The 15,905-nt window shown below is 32.5% G+C and overlaps 1 protein-coding gene across 1 annotated transcript in view; it reads left to right on the plus strand.

Moving 5' to 3' along the window:
* The window catches only part of LOC114327092 (UDP-glucose:glycoprotein glucosyltransferase), a 100,365-nt gene that overhangs the window by 70,162 nt on the left and 14,298 nt on the right, over positions 1-15,905 (plus strand). The window contains exon 18 of the mRNA XM_028275592.1: positions 8,839-9,010. Coding sequence (XP_028131393.1) covers positions 8,839-9,010 — 172 coding nt within the window. The remainder of the gene's footprint in view (positions 1-8,838; positions 9,011-15,905) is intronic.

The raw sequence follows: 15,905 nt of genomic DNA on the forward strand, positions 1-15,905 counted from the left end.
TAAAAAGGTTTTTTATTTTCTTAAGAAGACAAGTGCCTCCGATTTTGATTGCATCAGTAACTACACAATCCTCGCCTGGAGATTTGTTATTCTTAGCTTTTATTAGGGCTAGTTTTATTTCGTCTATTGTGATTTCCGATAGCAGTTCTGATCCTTGGTTGACAATGCCCTTTTTCCTTGTCAATATTTTTGGTACTTGATCTTCTTTGCTATTTACTTTGTGTTGGCTTGTGTACAGCAATTTGTAAGTCTTCAACTATTTTAAGGGTTTCCTCTCTGTTGGTTGTAAGATGACCATTTATATCTTTAATCTTTATTATCTGCCTTGTCTCCGTTCTTAGTCTTCTTCTCAATACTTTCATACTTCTTTTGTTCTCAATGGTATGTTCGATTTGTTCTTGGTTGTATTTTCGAGTGTCTTGTCTAATAGATTTGGATATTTCTTTATTTAATTTTTGTAGTTCGTTAGCTTTAGTTTCCGTGTCGCTTCTCATTTCTCTTCTTTTCTGCATTAGTTGCCTGGTATTTTGGTTGATCTTCTCTTCTTTTTTAGTTCTAGGACATACTTTGTTTTGACTTTCCGGTAAGGCATTTGTTAATTTATTATTTAAGTCGTTTATATTACTTTCTGCTTCAGGACTGCTAAGTATGTCTGAAATACATTGCTAAAAACTATCTACGTCTGATGGTTTCATCCATGGTTTTGATTTGTTCTTCTTTTTAATCATCTTATACCTCTCCTTCTTTAAGCTTATTTCTATGTTACCTCATACCATTATATGGTCGCTACTGGTAACAGATCTGTTTAGAACCGTAATGTCTTTAACTGTGTCTTTTTTGTCAGTGATAATAAAATCTATTTCGTTTTGAGTTTTTCCATCAAGACTTTGCCATGTCCATCTTCTCTGTGGTTTCTTTTTGAAAAAACTGTTCATTTGGAATAGTTCGTGTTGCAGCATGAACCTTAACAGTGTTTCGCCACGTTCATTTCTACCATCCAATCCAAAATTTCCCAGTGGCGTTTCTGTAGGGTTGGATTTCATTCCTATTTTGGCGTTAAAATCACCACATATAAAAGTAAAATGTCCTTGGTTGTCTTTAAGAGTAGCTTCGATATCATCATAGAATAGATCCACTTCTTCTTCATTGTGGCCTGTTGTTGGTGCATAAACCTGTATTATTTTCATATTATACCTTGTATTCAATTTGAGAGTAAGACAAATCACTCTTGTTGAAAATTTTTTTAGTGATACTATACTTGTTTGAAGACGCTAGTGTATAATGAAGCCGGTTCCTCCTAAGGGATTATTGAAACTTAAATATAGTTTTATCACTGATTGCGAACTTCAAAACAAAATGCGTATATTTTGTAGAAGATTTTTAAATAAACTACAATTTAATGAAAGACAGCTTATAGAAAGCATTTTGATTCAGAGATGATCAATCATCTCCTTACGTACGTTTCAGTCTCCCCAGGCGTCATCAGAGGGGCTATATGATCACCTCTGAATCCAGAAGAAACCAAGCTGTTTATTTAAGAAGACTTATAAAAATAATCGTCGATCTAGACGGTCCAGTTAGCTGAGGCGCAGTCGATCGACAAGTTTAGTGGATTTGCGATTTACGATCGCTGGTTCGAGCCTCAGCTAGGTCATGAAATTAATAAAAGGCCAACGCCGTAGTATAAAACTCAAGAGGGTCTACTTGGTCTGGATAAACTGGTGTCGGATCGGCATATGGAGGAGCGGTACGGCAAGGGATAAGGGCTTGCGGCTTGGTGATACTCCTCCATAGATCCCTACCGAAGGGCGTTGACGCCTAAGAACGGTGTATATATTGATGTGATCTTGATTATTGATATGAGATAATATTCTTATATGTCATTTAATTTAATCAATGCATTAATAATAATCTAATTAATTTACCAGATCACATATCAATATGTTTTCAATCTCAGGGCTTTTTATAAAATTAATTACTTACTTACGTGGCTTCTAAGTATTTCTCAATGGTTCCTAATCGGGATAGGAAAGAAAAGAGTAAAATAATACACACATGGGTTACAATTATAATCAAAATATTGTTTATTTTATTTAAATGGCAATCACTGCTTAATATTTGCTATATCTTATTATTCTTAAACATAACATTTACACATGAGAATCTTATTTCCTTTTGGTTTCCAATTGAAAGTTTTTATTAACATTTAACTATTATGATTTATTAGCAAAAATTCTATTTAAGTTTGATGAAGCTTTTCTGATATTATTGATTATGTTCTTCAATTTTAAATGTGGTATTTAATACGAAAAAACCCATACATTCATGTCCAAACAAATGAGACTGACCTTTTTCTGGTGAACTGAGAATGTCTTCACACAAGCCCTGTTTCCTGCTATCCTTGGCTGCGATCAAAACCTCGTCCTGGCTTTCAGTAATGTTCTCCTTTGAAAACTAGCTCGTATAGCTCTCGTACCTGCTTCTGTCGTAATGCTGTATTCTACCTTTTTCGAAACTGCAATCAGCTACCGGGACACTCTTGGCTCAAGGAGGTTCTTTTACTCTCAACCTGGCCTACCTCTCGTTCCACGATAGATACTCCACACTCACGGAACTACACCGGCTTTCTCACTCTCCGTACACTACCGTCTACTACTGGACTTCACTCCTCGACAGCTCAAAACATTCTGATCTCTATTTGTCATTCATTCCCCTACTTTCTAAATATCCCTTCCAGATTCACAAATCAACCTTCCACCACCAACTCTCATTCGCAGTATTCCTCAAAACCAATTTTTAATCTTTCTAAATATGCTTAATGGATTTCAAAGAAAATAGTTAATTCCCATTCTAAAATTACTTTCTACTATTTACAAAATTTAATGACCTATTCTCTATTTCCACTAAGTCTTATTTAGCATCGGCTAATGATCGAACCTTCCGCGAACAACGATAATGACCCATTATCGATTTCACTTGAGTTTTATTTAAGCGCATTGTCCCGAGTTCCGTAAGCTTTTTCTAATCACTTCTTAAAATTAAATATAACAATTTGTTGTATACAGGTTGTTCTAAATTTATATGCCCGTGGTTGAGAAAATTGAAAATATTTTATATTAAATTGAATTCTGTTTATAATTATCAAAATTTAATTTTCATATCAAATAGAAATATAACAAATCCCCGCCTTGTATTCGATAAAATTTATCTGCATTTTTAAATAAATTTTCTCGAGGCAAAACCAACTCCCTGTATATTTCCTTACTTTAATCTACGTCTTATACCCCTTCTTCTTGTATTACTCTAATTAGTCCCACCTGTAGAGTAATTGTTTCCTTATTTTCAGTGTCCTCATCCTGTGTTAGAGTGTCGGCTATTATGTTGTCTTTCCCTTTTTCCCATATCAATCTTCTGTCTTTTTCCTCAGATTTTTCACTTACTTTTACCGTGTATTCTGCATCCTCGTTTTCATATGCCTCCTCTTCAAATGCCACTGTTTCGATCATATCTTTTTCGCTTTCATTTGTTAGCTTTATTTCTTCTTCTCCTGAGCTCATCTCTTCTTTTGAGGAATCCCAGTTTTCTTTTGCTTTTGATACTCTCAATTTTTCTTCTTCTGGGCTCAACTCTTCTTTTGAGGAGCCACAGGTTTCATTTTATTTTGTCTTTTTCTGACTTTTTCTCCCTTTCTTCTTTGTCCTTGCTTCGTTGCCAAATTCATTTCCACTGTTTGTTCTTTACCTGATTCGTCCGTATTTTGTTTCTCCTGTTCCTTGTCCTGTTCTTCTTCTTTTTCTTCTGTTAGATTCATCGTATTATTTTTAAAATCTATCACTACATGTTTTTCTGCCAATTCGTCAACTCCTACTATCATGTCATGTGACATGTTTGGCATTATTACACATTGTAGTGCATACATCTTCTTACCCAGTCGTACCATTACTCGTATGCCTTCATTTATAGTTGCCAATGTCCGTTTGTTTGCGCCCACTAAATTTACCCTAGGTATTTTGTAAATTAAATTTGTTAAGTTAACTTCTTCTATTAGTTTTCTGTTGACCAATGTTATTTCAGATCCAGTGTCTATCATAATTTTAATTGGTTTCTCGTTGATAAATCCATCCACAAATTTTAAATTAACTCCATTTTTCTTTTCGTTGTTTCTTGCCAATTTAATAAACTCCTTGGGGTTACAAAAGATTCCTGTTTGATTTTTGGTTTTTAGTGAGCGCCGTCGTGAAAAGACGCCGGTTGCTCATCGTTGTTTATATTTTCGTCATAATGTCTCTCTCCGTCATATTCATCTGTCTGGGTATTATTTACTTCTCTTCTATTTTCTCTTGGTCTGTCGGATCTGTTTCGGTTTTCTCGATATCCCTGTTCATTTTGTCTTCCATTATTTCTGTTTTCTTGATTTGCGAGTGTGGTGTTTCTATTCTGGTATTCTCGATTTCTGTCCTCATTCCATTTCCTATTTCTTTGTTCATAATTTCCTCTTCCGTTGTCTCTATTTTCGTTTTCCCTTCTGGGATTAAAATCTCGTCTTGTATAGTCCCTCCTATTTTGATTTCTATCTCTGTAATCCTGTGTTTCTCGGGGCCTGTAATCTTCTCGCGACCTTCTTGATTTTCATTCTCTTAAACGTGATTCTCTTATTTGTAGGAATTGGCATAAACTATCTATGTCTTTGTAGTTTTGCAATGTGATATGGTCTTCCAGCGTTTCTTCGAAATGTCTTGCAATCAGTTCGACTAATTGTTCCGATGAGTAATTATATTGTAAATGTTTTGCGTTATAGTAAATTTGTAATGCATATGTCCTTTCTGATATACCCATCCTATCATTGTATTTCCCATTTTGCAATTCCTTGTTAATTTCCAATTGTTGGACTTTTCCCCAGAAATAATTCAAAAATTTTTGTTCAAATTGTTGCCAACTGTCAAATTCTTCTTCTTTGCAATCGAACCATAGGCTTGCTTCATATTTTAGATGATTTTTGATAGTTTCTTTTGCTGTTTCGAAATTTCCGATGTGTTGTATTTTCTTTTTCAGGCTATTTATGAACGGCACTGGGTGTAATCTTCTTACATCCCCGCCAAACCTTATCTTCACGTCATCTGTGCTATGTATAACCATTTCTCTTCTTTCTCCTACATTTTGTTGAATATTGATTTCCGCAATCTTTCTTTCCATTTCTTCTCTGATTGCTTGAATAGCGTTTTCAAAGTTGTTTTCCAAACTTTCCATTTCTTTTTTCTGGCAATTCGTTGTCTCCTTTATTTTGCTTTTGATTTCTTTAATCTCTGTCTCTTGTTGTCCCATATCGTTCTTGATCATTGTCAAACATCCTTTTACTTCCTTTTCATACTTTCCTGTGCGTTCCTCCATTTTCTTGTTGTTCTCTTCTATTGCTTGTTTCATTTTTTGTTGTGTTTCATCCATTTTTTGATCCACTTTATCCATTTTCTTTGATGTTTCTTCCATGGCTTGTTTCGTTTCACGTTGATTTTCATCCATTTTTTGTGACTGGAGTTGCATCAGTTGTAATAGTTTATCTATTCCTGATAATTCTTGCTGTTCTGATGCCATGATTGTCGTGTCTAAAATATCTTCTTGGTCTGAATGTTCTTTTTGTTTTTTGTTGTCTTTGCTTTGGCTTCTTGTCACAGACATTTGTTTTCAAGAAGTACTGTCCCCGCCAAATATGAAATTTTACTAGTATGTTACCAAGACGACTTTTTCTCACCCAAATATTATAAATTGTAAATAAATATATCAAATGTAAATATCGTAAAAATAAAATATTAAATCAGTTATGTAAAATTTGTACTTAAAGAGATCTAAAATTTTATGTTATCAAATGTAAGTATCTCACTTTTTACCACAGGCATATAAATTTTCAAATACCGGCTTTACTCTTTCTATCCTTCAAATTTGCCACTAGAAATACTTTACAATGCTTTCCACGTTGGACGACAGTTGATGTGATCTTGATTATTGATATGAGATAATATTCTTATATGTCATTTAATTTAATCAATGCATTAATAATAATCTAATTAATTTACCAGATCACATATCAATATGTTTTCAATCTCAGGGCTTTTTATAAAATTAATTACTTACTTACGTGGCTTCTAAGTATTTCTCAATGGTTCCTAATCGGGATAGGAAAGAAAAGAGTAAAATAATACACACATATGGGTTACAATTATAATCAAAATATTGTTTATTTTATTTAAATGGCAATCACTGCTTAATATTTGCTATATCTTATTATTCTTAAACATAACATTTACACATGAGAATCTTATTTCCTTTTGGTTTCCAATTGAAAGTTTTTATTAACATTTAACTATTATGATTTATTAGCAACAATTCTATTTAAGTTTGATGAAGCTTTTCTGATATTATTGATTATGTTCTTCAATTTTAAATGTGGTATTTAATACGAAAAAACCCATACATTCATGTCCAAACAAATGAGACTGACCTTTTTCTGGTGAACTGAGAATGTCTTCACACAAGCCCTGTTTCCTGCTATCCTTGGCTGCGATCAAAACCTCGTCCTGGCTTTCAGTAATGTTCTCCTTTGAAAACTAGCTCGTATAGCTCTCGTACCTGCTTCTGTCGTGATGCTGTATTCTACCTTTTTCGAAACTGCAATCAGCTACCGGGACACTCTTGGCTCAAGAAGGTTCTTTTACTCTCAACCTGGCCTACCTCTCGTTCCACGATAGATACTCCACACTCACGGAACTACACCGGCTTTCTCACTCTCCGTACACTACCGTCTACTACTGGACTTCACTCCTCGACAGCTCAAAACATTCTGATCTCTATTTGTCATTCATTCCCCTACTTTCTAAATATCCCTTCCAGATTCACAAATCAACCTTCCACCACCAACTCTCATTCGCAGTATTCCTCAAAACCAATTTTTAATCTTTCTAAATATGCTTAATGGATTTCAAAGAAAATAGTTAATTCCCATTCTAAAATTACTTTCTACTATTTACAAAATTTAATGACCTATTCTCTATTTCCACTAAGTCTTATTTAGCATCGGCTAATGATCGAACCTTCCGCGAACAACGATAATGACCTATTATCGATTTCACTTGAGTGTTATTTAAGCGCATTGTCCCGAGTTCCGTAAGCTTTTTCTATTCACTTCTTAAAATTAAATATAACAATTTGTTGTATACAGGTTGTTCTAAATTTATATGCCCGTGGTTGAGAAAATTGAAAATATTTTATATTAAATTGAATTCTGTTTATAATTATCAAAATTTAATTTTCATATCAAATAGAAATATAACAATATATATATATATACGCCAGTCAATGGGAGCCAGAATAGGATATTACCTCCGAATTCTATCCTACTGCATGGATTTTAATGAAATTTTGGCCCTAGCCTCTACTTATCTCCTAATTCAAAGTCTACCCTATGCCGATGTGTGCTTTTATCTTGGGGGGTGGTTCCCACCCCTTCTCAGGGGTGGAAAATTTTTTGGTTAAAATTATCACGGAATTCGCTGGAGAACCTAATTCTAAGTGAAAACTGTTCTATAATTTTTTTTTGAAAACTCAATACTTTTTGAGTTATTCGTGGTTGAAAATTGGCCATTTTCATTGAAACATAATACCTTTTCGAACGGTTTTTTGCGAACACCTTAAAAACTATGCATCTAACTAAAAAAACGATATTCATCATTTTTGTAAGTTATAAAAAAACAAAGAGACACTTGCCTCCATAACTCTTCTCGTTATAATAAAAAAGAGATATGGTAGGTGAAAATAGTTTGTTTTTTTGGTACATTTGCAAATTGGTGTATTCAACTTGAAATAACAGAGAAACGGCCGATTTTAGGTGTATAATGCTACCAATACCTTTTGTAGTGCTTGAAAAGACTTTCAAAATGACCTATATTAAAGGTCTATTACATTAAATCTAAGCGAGATACGCTGCAAACAAAATTGATAACTAATGTGTTTTAAGAAAAAATGAGAAGTCATTTTAACCACCATCCACCAATATGTAATTGCATCGTTTTCCTTCTACAATACCTTTTACTATAGTGTTATTTCTATATTAAGAAAGTTGAACGGGTTTAAAATGAATGGTTTTTGAAGAAAAAAAAGATCAAATTATGGAGAGCATTTTTAAATGTTCTTAAAAATCTTCCTTTTTCTCCATGTACCTTGAAAATGATAAGAGATGCAGCAATGAAAAATAAAAAGGAAATGTTTATCTAAAAACGCCGTACATTTTTGTGTGGTATCTTTTTTTCGTATCTCTTATCATTTTCGAGTTACATGGAGAAAAAGAAATATTTTTAAGACAATTTAAAAAGGCGCTCTTTAATTTAATCTTATTTTTTTCAAAAACCATTCATTTTAAACCAGTCCAACTTTTTGAACATATAAATAATACTATAATAAAAAGTACTGTAGAAGGAAAACGATGCATTTAACTTCTGATGGATGAGGGGTTAAATATACTTCTCATTTCTTCTTAAAATACATTAGTCATCAAGTTTTTTGCAGAATATCTTGCTTAGTTTGAATGTAATCGAAATTTAGTATTGCTCATTTTAAAGGTCTTTTAAAAGAGGACGAAAAGAACTATACAATATGCAGTCACATTTCGTATACTCGAAAAATTCCAGCTAAAGTTAAATCTTGTTGGTTCTGAAAATCTGAATATTGTTGGTTCTGAATAAATTCTAGTTGATTCTGAATCTTGAACCAGAATCCGTAAATCTGAAACCAGAACGTTTCGGATTTACTGATCTAGGAGTTCCCATTTCTTTAACTATAATTTAATTTTAGCTCTTTCAAAGGCAGCGAGGACGAGAGTGACGAAAAATTAAATATATTCTCTTTGGCTTCTGGTCACTTATATGAAAGGTTCCTGAGAATTATGATGTTGTCAGTGTTAAAACACACAAAGAGACCTGTTAAATTTTGGTTTTTAAAGAATTATCTCTCTCCACAAGTTAAGGTAAGATAAATCCCTTTTAAATAGGAATTAGTGACGTGAGCATGAGGCTATACATAAATGTGTTGTAGAAACTGAACAATCTTATTTGATATTTGATTTTTATTTTACCTATGTAGCCAAATGACTCACCGACCAAATTCACCACCCACCTTGTATTTCTTTCAATTTGCAAAAATTATCAATCTTAGACCACATTTTATGAAAGATACGGTGCAAACCACCTTTGACGAAAACAAAACAGTAGAATTTTTGAAAAAAATGTTTTTAACCAAGGGATGCTTAGAAAAATCCAATGTTGAAAAATCTTCGAAGAAAATTCAAACAAGCATAATTTTGAAAGTCATAGTCTAATTATTATTGAAAATGAAAATTCGTTACCTAAATATCGGTCTTTACCAAAATGTTAACAAGCTGAATGTAGCGGATTTAACTAATAAATACTGGAAGCTAAAGATCTCGCCTCCACTTTGCGAGGCTTTTCGAGATCTGTCAAATTTTGACTGTGAGTATAACGTGATTGATGGCTTTGGACTTGAAGATTTTCATTCTTTTTTACATACAGTTAAATTAGTACAACCAAGTTACCATGAAAACAGTGATATTAGCTCTAACATCTTATGAACAGTCTTAGAGAATTGGCCACTCTGTAAATATATATACAGATGCATCTAATGCCTCTTCTACACATTGGCAGACGCGTCCGCAGATGTATCACAACACGCTGACCACACATCTGAAGGGTCGTTCAGTCTTGGCATTGAAATCCTTTGATCTGTGCTGGAGAAACCGACAAGTATCGGATGTGCTGCTGATGCGTCTGCCGACGTGAAATACATACATCCGCAGACGCATCTGCCGATGTGTAGTGGAGGCATTAGACGTTAGTTGGCACTGGATGTGCCTTTTACATACCTGCTACTAAAACAGAAAAAATGTTTAAGTTAGGCCATGATTTTTCTATCTTCAGTGCTGAAACCATAGCAATTTATGAGGCTCTGCGATATTTTAAAGAATCAGAAGGTATATCTGCAACAATTATTTCCGATTCACTCTCTGTTCTTCTTGCTATTCAAACTATAGATTTTCCCAATAACAATTCAAATATTTATATCCTACTAATTAAGAAAATCCTTTTTGAAATTCATAAAAATAAAAGAAGAGTGAACTTTTTATGGGTTAAGGCTCATATAGGACTAAGGCATAATGAATATGTTGATAGTTTTTCTAAAAAAGCTATTGAGTATGGTACTTCAAATAATCGTAAGTTTTGCATATCTGATTTAGTTAACACTATTAAGCATTGAGTTAAAAATCAGTGTAGTCAATCATGGCGAGATCTTTGTAAACAATCCAAATCTCAGTATTCACTGATTCAACCTTCTGTTCCAAATATATATTGGTTTAAAAATTATGTAGTATGTACCTCGAAGATATATAGCAACATTAATCAGAATAAAGTTTGGACATGCATGTTTCCCTCTACATCTAGCAAGAAATAAAGTTTTTGATTCAAATCTTTGTACTGAATGTCAGAAGGTGGGTGATTTGAATCACACTTTCTTTGAGTGCACAAAATACATTCCATACACCTATAATTTAATCGAAGATTTAATAAAATGTAATGTTTTTCCACCTTTCAATATATCCTATCTATTGTCTCTGAACAGCAAAAATATATGATTGTTTAATGAAATTTATTAGTGGAGTCACTGAAGGTGACACTGAAGCTATCACCTCCGATTTCGTTCAACCTCCATCGATTTGCATGAAAATTGGTGAGTGGTTAGAGGATATCTCAAGAAACAAAGGTGACATTGTGCCAACTTGCGCTTTTACCCTGGGGGTGGATGCCACCCCTTCTCGGGGTGAAAATTATTTTATTAAAAAGAACCCAATAATTAGATAGGGGGACAAATTCTAAGCGAAATTTGTTATATAAAGCTATTAAAATAAATCAAAACTTTTTGAGTTATTAAAGATCAAAATTTTTAATTTTTCGTAAGAAAAATGCATGTTTTTAACCAATTTTTTATAGATAATTCGAAAACTATAAGTTTTTACAAAAAAATTATTATTGCCAAAATTGAAGCTAATAAAAAATTAACTAAACTCCCTACTAAAAAAACCTTTTAATATTAACTAAAAGTGAGTTATAGGTAATTGAACGCATATTTTTTTCGGCGAGTACCCAAATCTAACTATTCAAGCTTAAATTACGGGAAAATGATGCATTTTATAACATAAACTTATTAAACATTTGTGAAAGTATTTAGAAATATCTATCAAATGAGATACCGAACAAGTTAATAGCATTAAAATTTATGATACAAATTTTTTTAAAATTTTATCTTTTAAAAATTTTTCCAAAAAATGTTATCCTTTTTTTTTAATAACTCCGTTCATTTTTAAGATATCAAGTTCACCTAAAAATAGTTTGAAGGGTAATTCCAAAGGCTATTAAATCGCGTTAAATTAAATGTTTCAAACCCCTTACTTTTTTAAAAATCAAAGATTAAATGGCCACGGTTACATGGTTCTCGCAGCAAAATTTAAGCTTTAAACGTTTCTATCTCGGTTATTTTTCACCCAACAGAAATGGTAAAAATGGTATAATATTTTTTAATATAGAAAAAAAAGAATGTGTGTGTATAGTCTAAGAGCTAGTGAACCTTTTGACTAACGGTCGTCCTGTAAGGCTAAAAATTTGTAGAGTGATAATTCATAGCACACCAAAGCTAAAAACCATGACCTGGCAGGCCTCAGCGGTGCACGTGTATCTACCAGGTGAATCGAAAAGTGCAAATTTACGGGGTAAAATAAACTTTCTCCTGTAAGGTTTAAATTTAAGTATGTGTTTGAGTAAGTCATTTAGAAGAAATGTGTACAATGACAGGCGATTCTGAAGAGCATAAGACCTTGCCAGGCGAGGGGAAAGATTAGGGGTTTTTATTAAAATTATTCTTTTTGCATCGAACAAATTTTTTTTAGGCTTTTTGAATCATTCCAAACAGAAAAGGTCCTTAGTTATTTTTCTCTTAAGTTAATAGTTTTTGTTATATAAGCGATTGAAAATTTTGAAAATTGCGAAATCGGCCATTTTTAACCCAAATCGGACATTTATCTAAAAATTTCAATATTGGCAAGGTACGCAGATATTCCTTAAACATTGATTGATGAAATCCCGAAGAGTTTTTTGCAATAAAATAACGAAAACCGCTTTGTTTTTTTAATTGCTAATCAAGCGGGCGCTACACTGTAGTATAATTGAGGACGTTTGAGCTTGCATAAATTCATTATCTCGAGAATGGGCAAATTTGAAGAGAAATCCTCAGACAGGTCGATTTTTATTTTTGAATTAGGACTTTTTGGTATATATATAATACTAGTGACGTCATCCATCTGGGCGTGATGACGTAATCGATTATTTTTTTAAATAAGAGTAGGTGTTGTGTGATAGCTCATTTGAAAGGTTATTTAATTCTCTATTCAGTAATATAAACATTAACATAATTATTTATACAGGGTGTACAAAAAAAATTTTTTCTTCTATTTGTCAAATTTAATCAAAGTTAATTTAATAAAAAAAAATTTTTTGTACACCCTGTATAAATAATTATGTTATTGTTTATATTAGTGAATAGAGAATTAAATAACCTTTCAAATGAGCTATCACACAACCCCTACTCTCATTTAAAAAAATCATCGATTACGTCATCACGCTCAGATGGATGACGTCACTAGTATTATATATATGCCAAAAAGTCCTAATTTAAAAATAAAAATCGACCTGTCTGAAGATTGCTCTTGAAATTTGCCAATTCTCGAGATAATGAATTTATGCCAACTCAAACGTCCTCACTTATACTACAGTGAAGCGTCCGCTTGATTAGCAATTAAAAACAAAGGGGTTTCCGATATTGTATTGCAAAAAACTCTTTGGGATTTCATCAATCAATGTTTAAAGAATATCTACCTACCTTGGCAACTTTGAGATTTTTAGATAAATATCCGATTTGGGGTTAAAAATGGTCGATTTCGCAATTTTCAAAATTTTCAATCGCTTATATAACAAAAACTATTAACTTAAGAGAAAAATCACCAAAGACCTTTTCTGTTTGGAATGATTCAAAAAACTTAAAAAAAATTTGTTCGATGCAAAAAAAATAAATTTAGGAAAAACCCCTAATCTTTCCCCTCGCCTGGCAAGGTCTTATGCTCTTCAGAATCGCCTGTCATTTTACACATTTCTTTTAAATGACTTACTCAAACACATACTTAAATTTAAACCTTACAGGAGAAAGTTTATTTTACCCCCTAAATTTGCACTTTTCGATTCACCTGGTAGATACACGTGCACCGCTGAGGCCTGCCAGGTCATGGTTTTTAGCTTTGGTGTGCTATGAATTATCACTCTACAAATTTCTAGCCTTACAGGACGACCGTTAGTCAAAAGGTTCACTAGCTCTTAGACTAGTACTTTGTACGCACGTAAGAAGATATTCTTCTATTATATAGGTAATTTAAACGAAGTAAATATACTTAACAGGTTATTTGTATTTTATTTAAAAATTAAACTAACTTTCTTATCTATCACTTTCAAACATTTTTTATTAAAACAACCAAAAATAAAAAAAGAATATGAATCGCCCAGGATTCGAACCCGCGTCCTTCCAATCTCGGAGCTAACGCCCTACCAACTACTTCAGCGAGATCCTTGTAATTGACATGTAAGTTTCGGATATAATTACACAACACGGCGACAAATAGTGTAAAAATGTTATGCCTACATAATATTTTATTATTTTACTACAGAGAAACACAAATCCAAAAACACAAGAATTATAATAAATAATACATTTACTAAAAACACTAATATATTCTTTTAATGACTTATTTGCACGGTTACAGATACATACATACCTATCTTGAAAGATTAGCAACAAACTACATAGGTACTGTCTGTGTGCGCAGGCGCGCAGATTTATGTATAATTTTACCCTCAATCGAAACGCGCCTAAAGAAGAATATCTTCAAAAACTATAATTTGGTTTTTTACTATTTGTTACGTATATTGAGTATTTTTATAGTTATTATCAAAAGAAAATGAAAATGACGATAATTTTAAAAATTCTGATTTTTTAAATTATATCTTTTTTTCAAAAATATGTATTCTAAACCGGTGAAAATTGTTAAAATCATTACTTATGCTAATACAAAGAACTTTTTGTAAGGATTACTATAAAGTTTATTTTTTGTGGAAATGGCGTATGTTTAATTTTTCACTTTTTCCTAAAAAATTCGAAAGGGTTCTCTTAGTTTCATCATTACTTGCTTATTTTTGATGCTATTAACTTCTTCTGGAGATGATTTGTTAGGTATTCTGAAGTACTTTGATAGGTGTTTAACAGGTATATTTTATAAAATGCATCGTTTTCCCGTTATTTAAGCTTGAATACTTATATTTGAGTACTCATCGAAAAAAATAAACATTCAATTACCTATAACTAACTTTGAATTAACATTAGTTTAGTACTTTGAGAGAATAGTGTATTCAATTTTTTATTGTCTTCAATTTTGGTAAGTATAACTTTTTTGTAAAAGCTAATAGTTTTTGAGTTATACGTGAAAAACAGCTTTAAAACATGCATTTTTTTACGAAAAAATAAAATCTTTGATCTTTAATAACTCAAAAAGTATTGATTTATGTTAATAACTTAATATCACAAATTTTGCTTATAATTTGTCAGTATATCGATTTGTGGGGTTATTTTTAATGAAATAATTTTCACCCCGGAGAAGGGGTGGTATCCACCCTCAGGGTAAAAGCGCAAGTTGGCATCATGTCACCGTTGTTCCTTGAGGTATCCTCTAACTGCTCACCAATTTTCATGAAAATCGATGGAGGTTCAACGAAATCGGAGGTGAAAACGTTCAGTGACTGCACTATATCTGTGAAACTAAAATTAACCTCTAAATTTATTAATCCTGATAATTTGATATATTATGTACATGAAAAAATGTGGTGAGCAACTTGGATAGTCCATAGCGGCCAGCTGCAGCTTTTGAACTGAGTAGAGAGCTGTGGAAGAGTTTGCTATGGAACTCTAAGGACCTCAGTGCCTTCTTTATGTATGAATAGAAAACAAAAAAGTTGTGACTGGCTAATTGACACCCAAGTCTATGCCATAAAACAAAAAAGCAAAAAAAATAGTCTAATTAAGGAAAATATGAGTAATGGTAATAATGGGTGTTGCCGCCTCTTGCCCTTAGGACATCTTGGAGCAATTTCGGCAATCCATTCATGATATACTGGATATCCGATCGAGAGATATAATGTAGGGGCTAAAATCATCCCCTTACGTAATGCTATCATACGATTTCGGGAGACAGGTTCATATTGGGACCGTGCAAGTTCGGCAAAGCGACCTCTATTTTTACGCTCTGTACTTTTATTCGCACTTTTAATTATATTGGCCAATTATATTAGTCCTGGTTGCTGGATAATTGTCAAGACCATAGTCCAAAAAAATAATAAGAAGAAAAAATAAGATGCAGGTTATGTTTAGCAAACATAAACAATTGTATGTAGTAAATAAAATCAGTTATTAAAATGCAGTACTGCAAGCAAAATACAATTAATTAAATTTATCTTTATATAATAATTGCATATCATATCAATATTGTGGAGCAATATATAATTTTTCTGCGTCAATGACAGAAGGTATGAAATATACGTCAATTTGACAATTTCAATTGACAATATGAATTATTTAAGATAGTTGCAATATTTCTCCGCGACTCGCGCACGGTCGTTTCTCGTTTCCCTTTCCAAATACTTGCACACCGCGAATACCTGCAAGCCGGATCAAGCCTGACATAGATGCACTACTATAGG

This window comes from Diabrotica virgifera, chromosome 4 (assembly GCF_917563875.1).
Source record: "Diabrotica virgifera virgifera chromosome 4, PGI_DIABVI_V3a".
Classification (NCBI taxonomy): Eukaryota; Metazoa; Arthropoda; class Insecta; order Coleoptera; family Chrysomelidae; genus Diabrotica; species Diabrotica virgifera.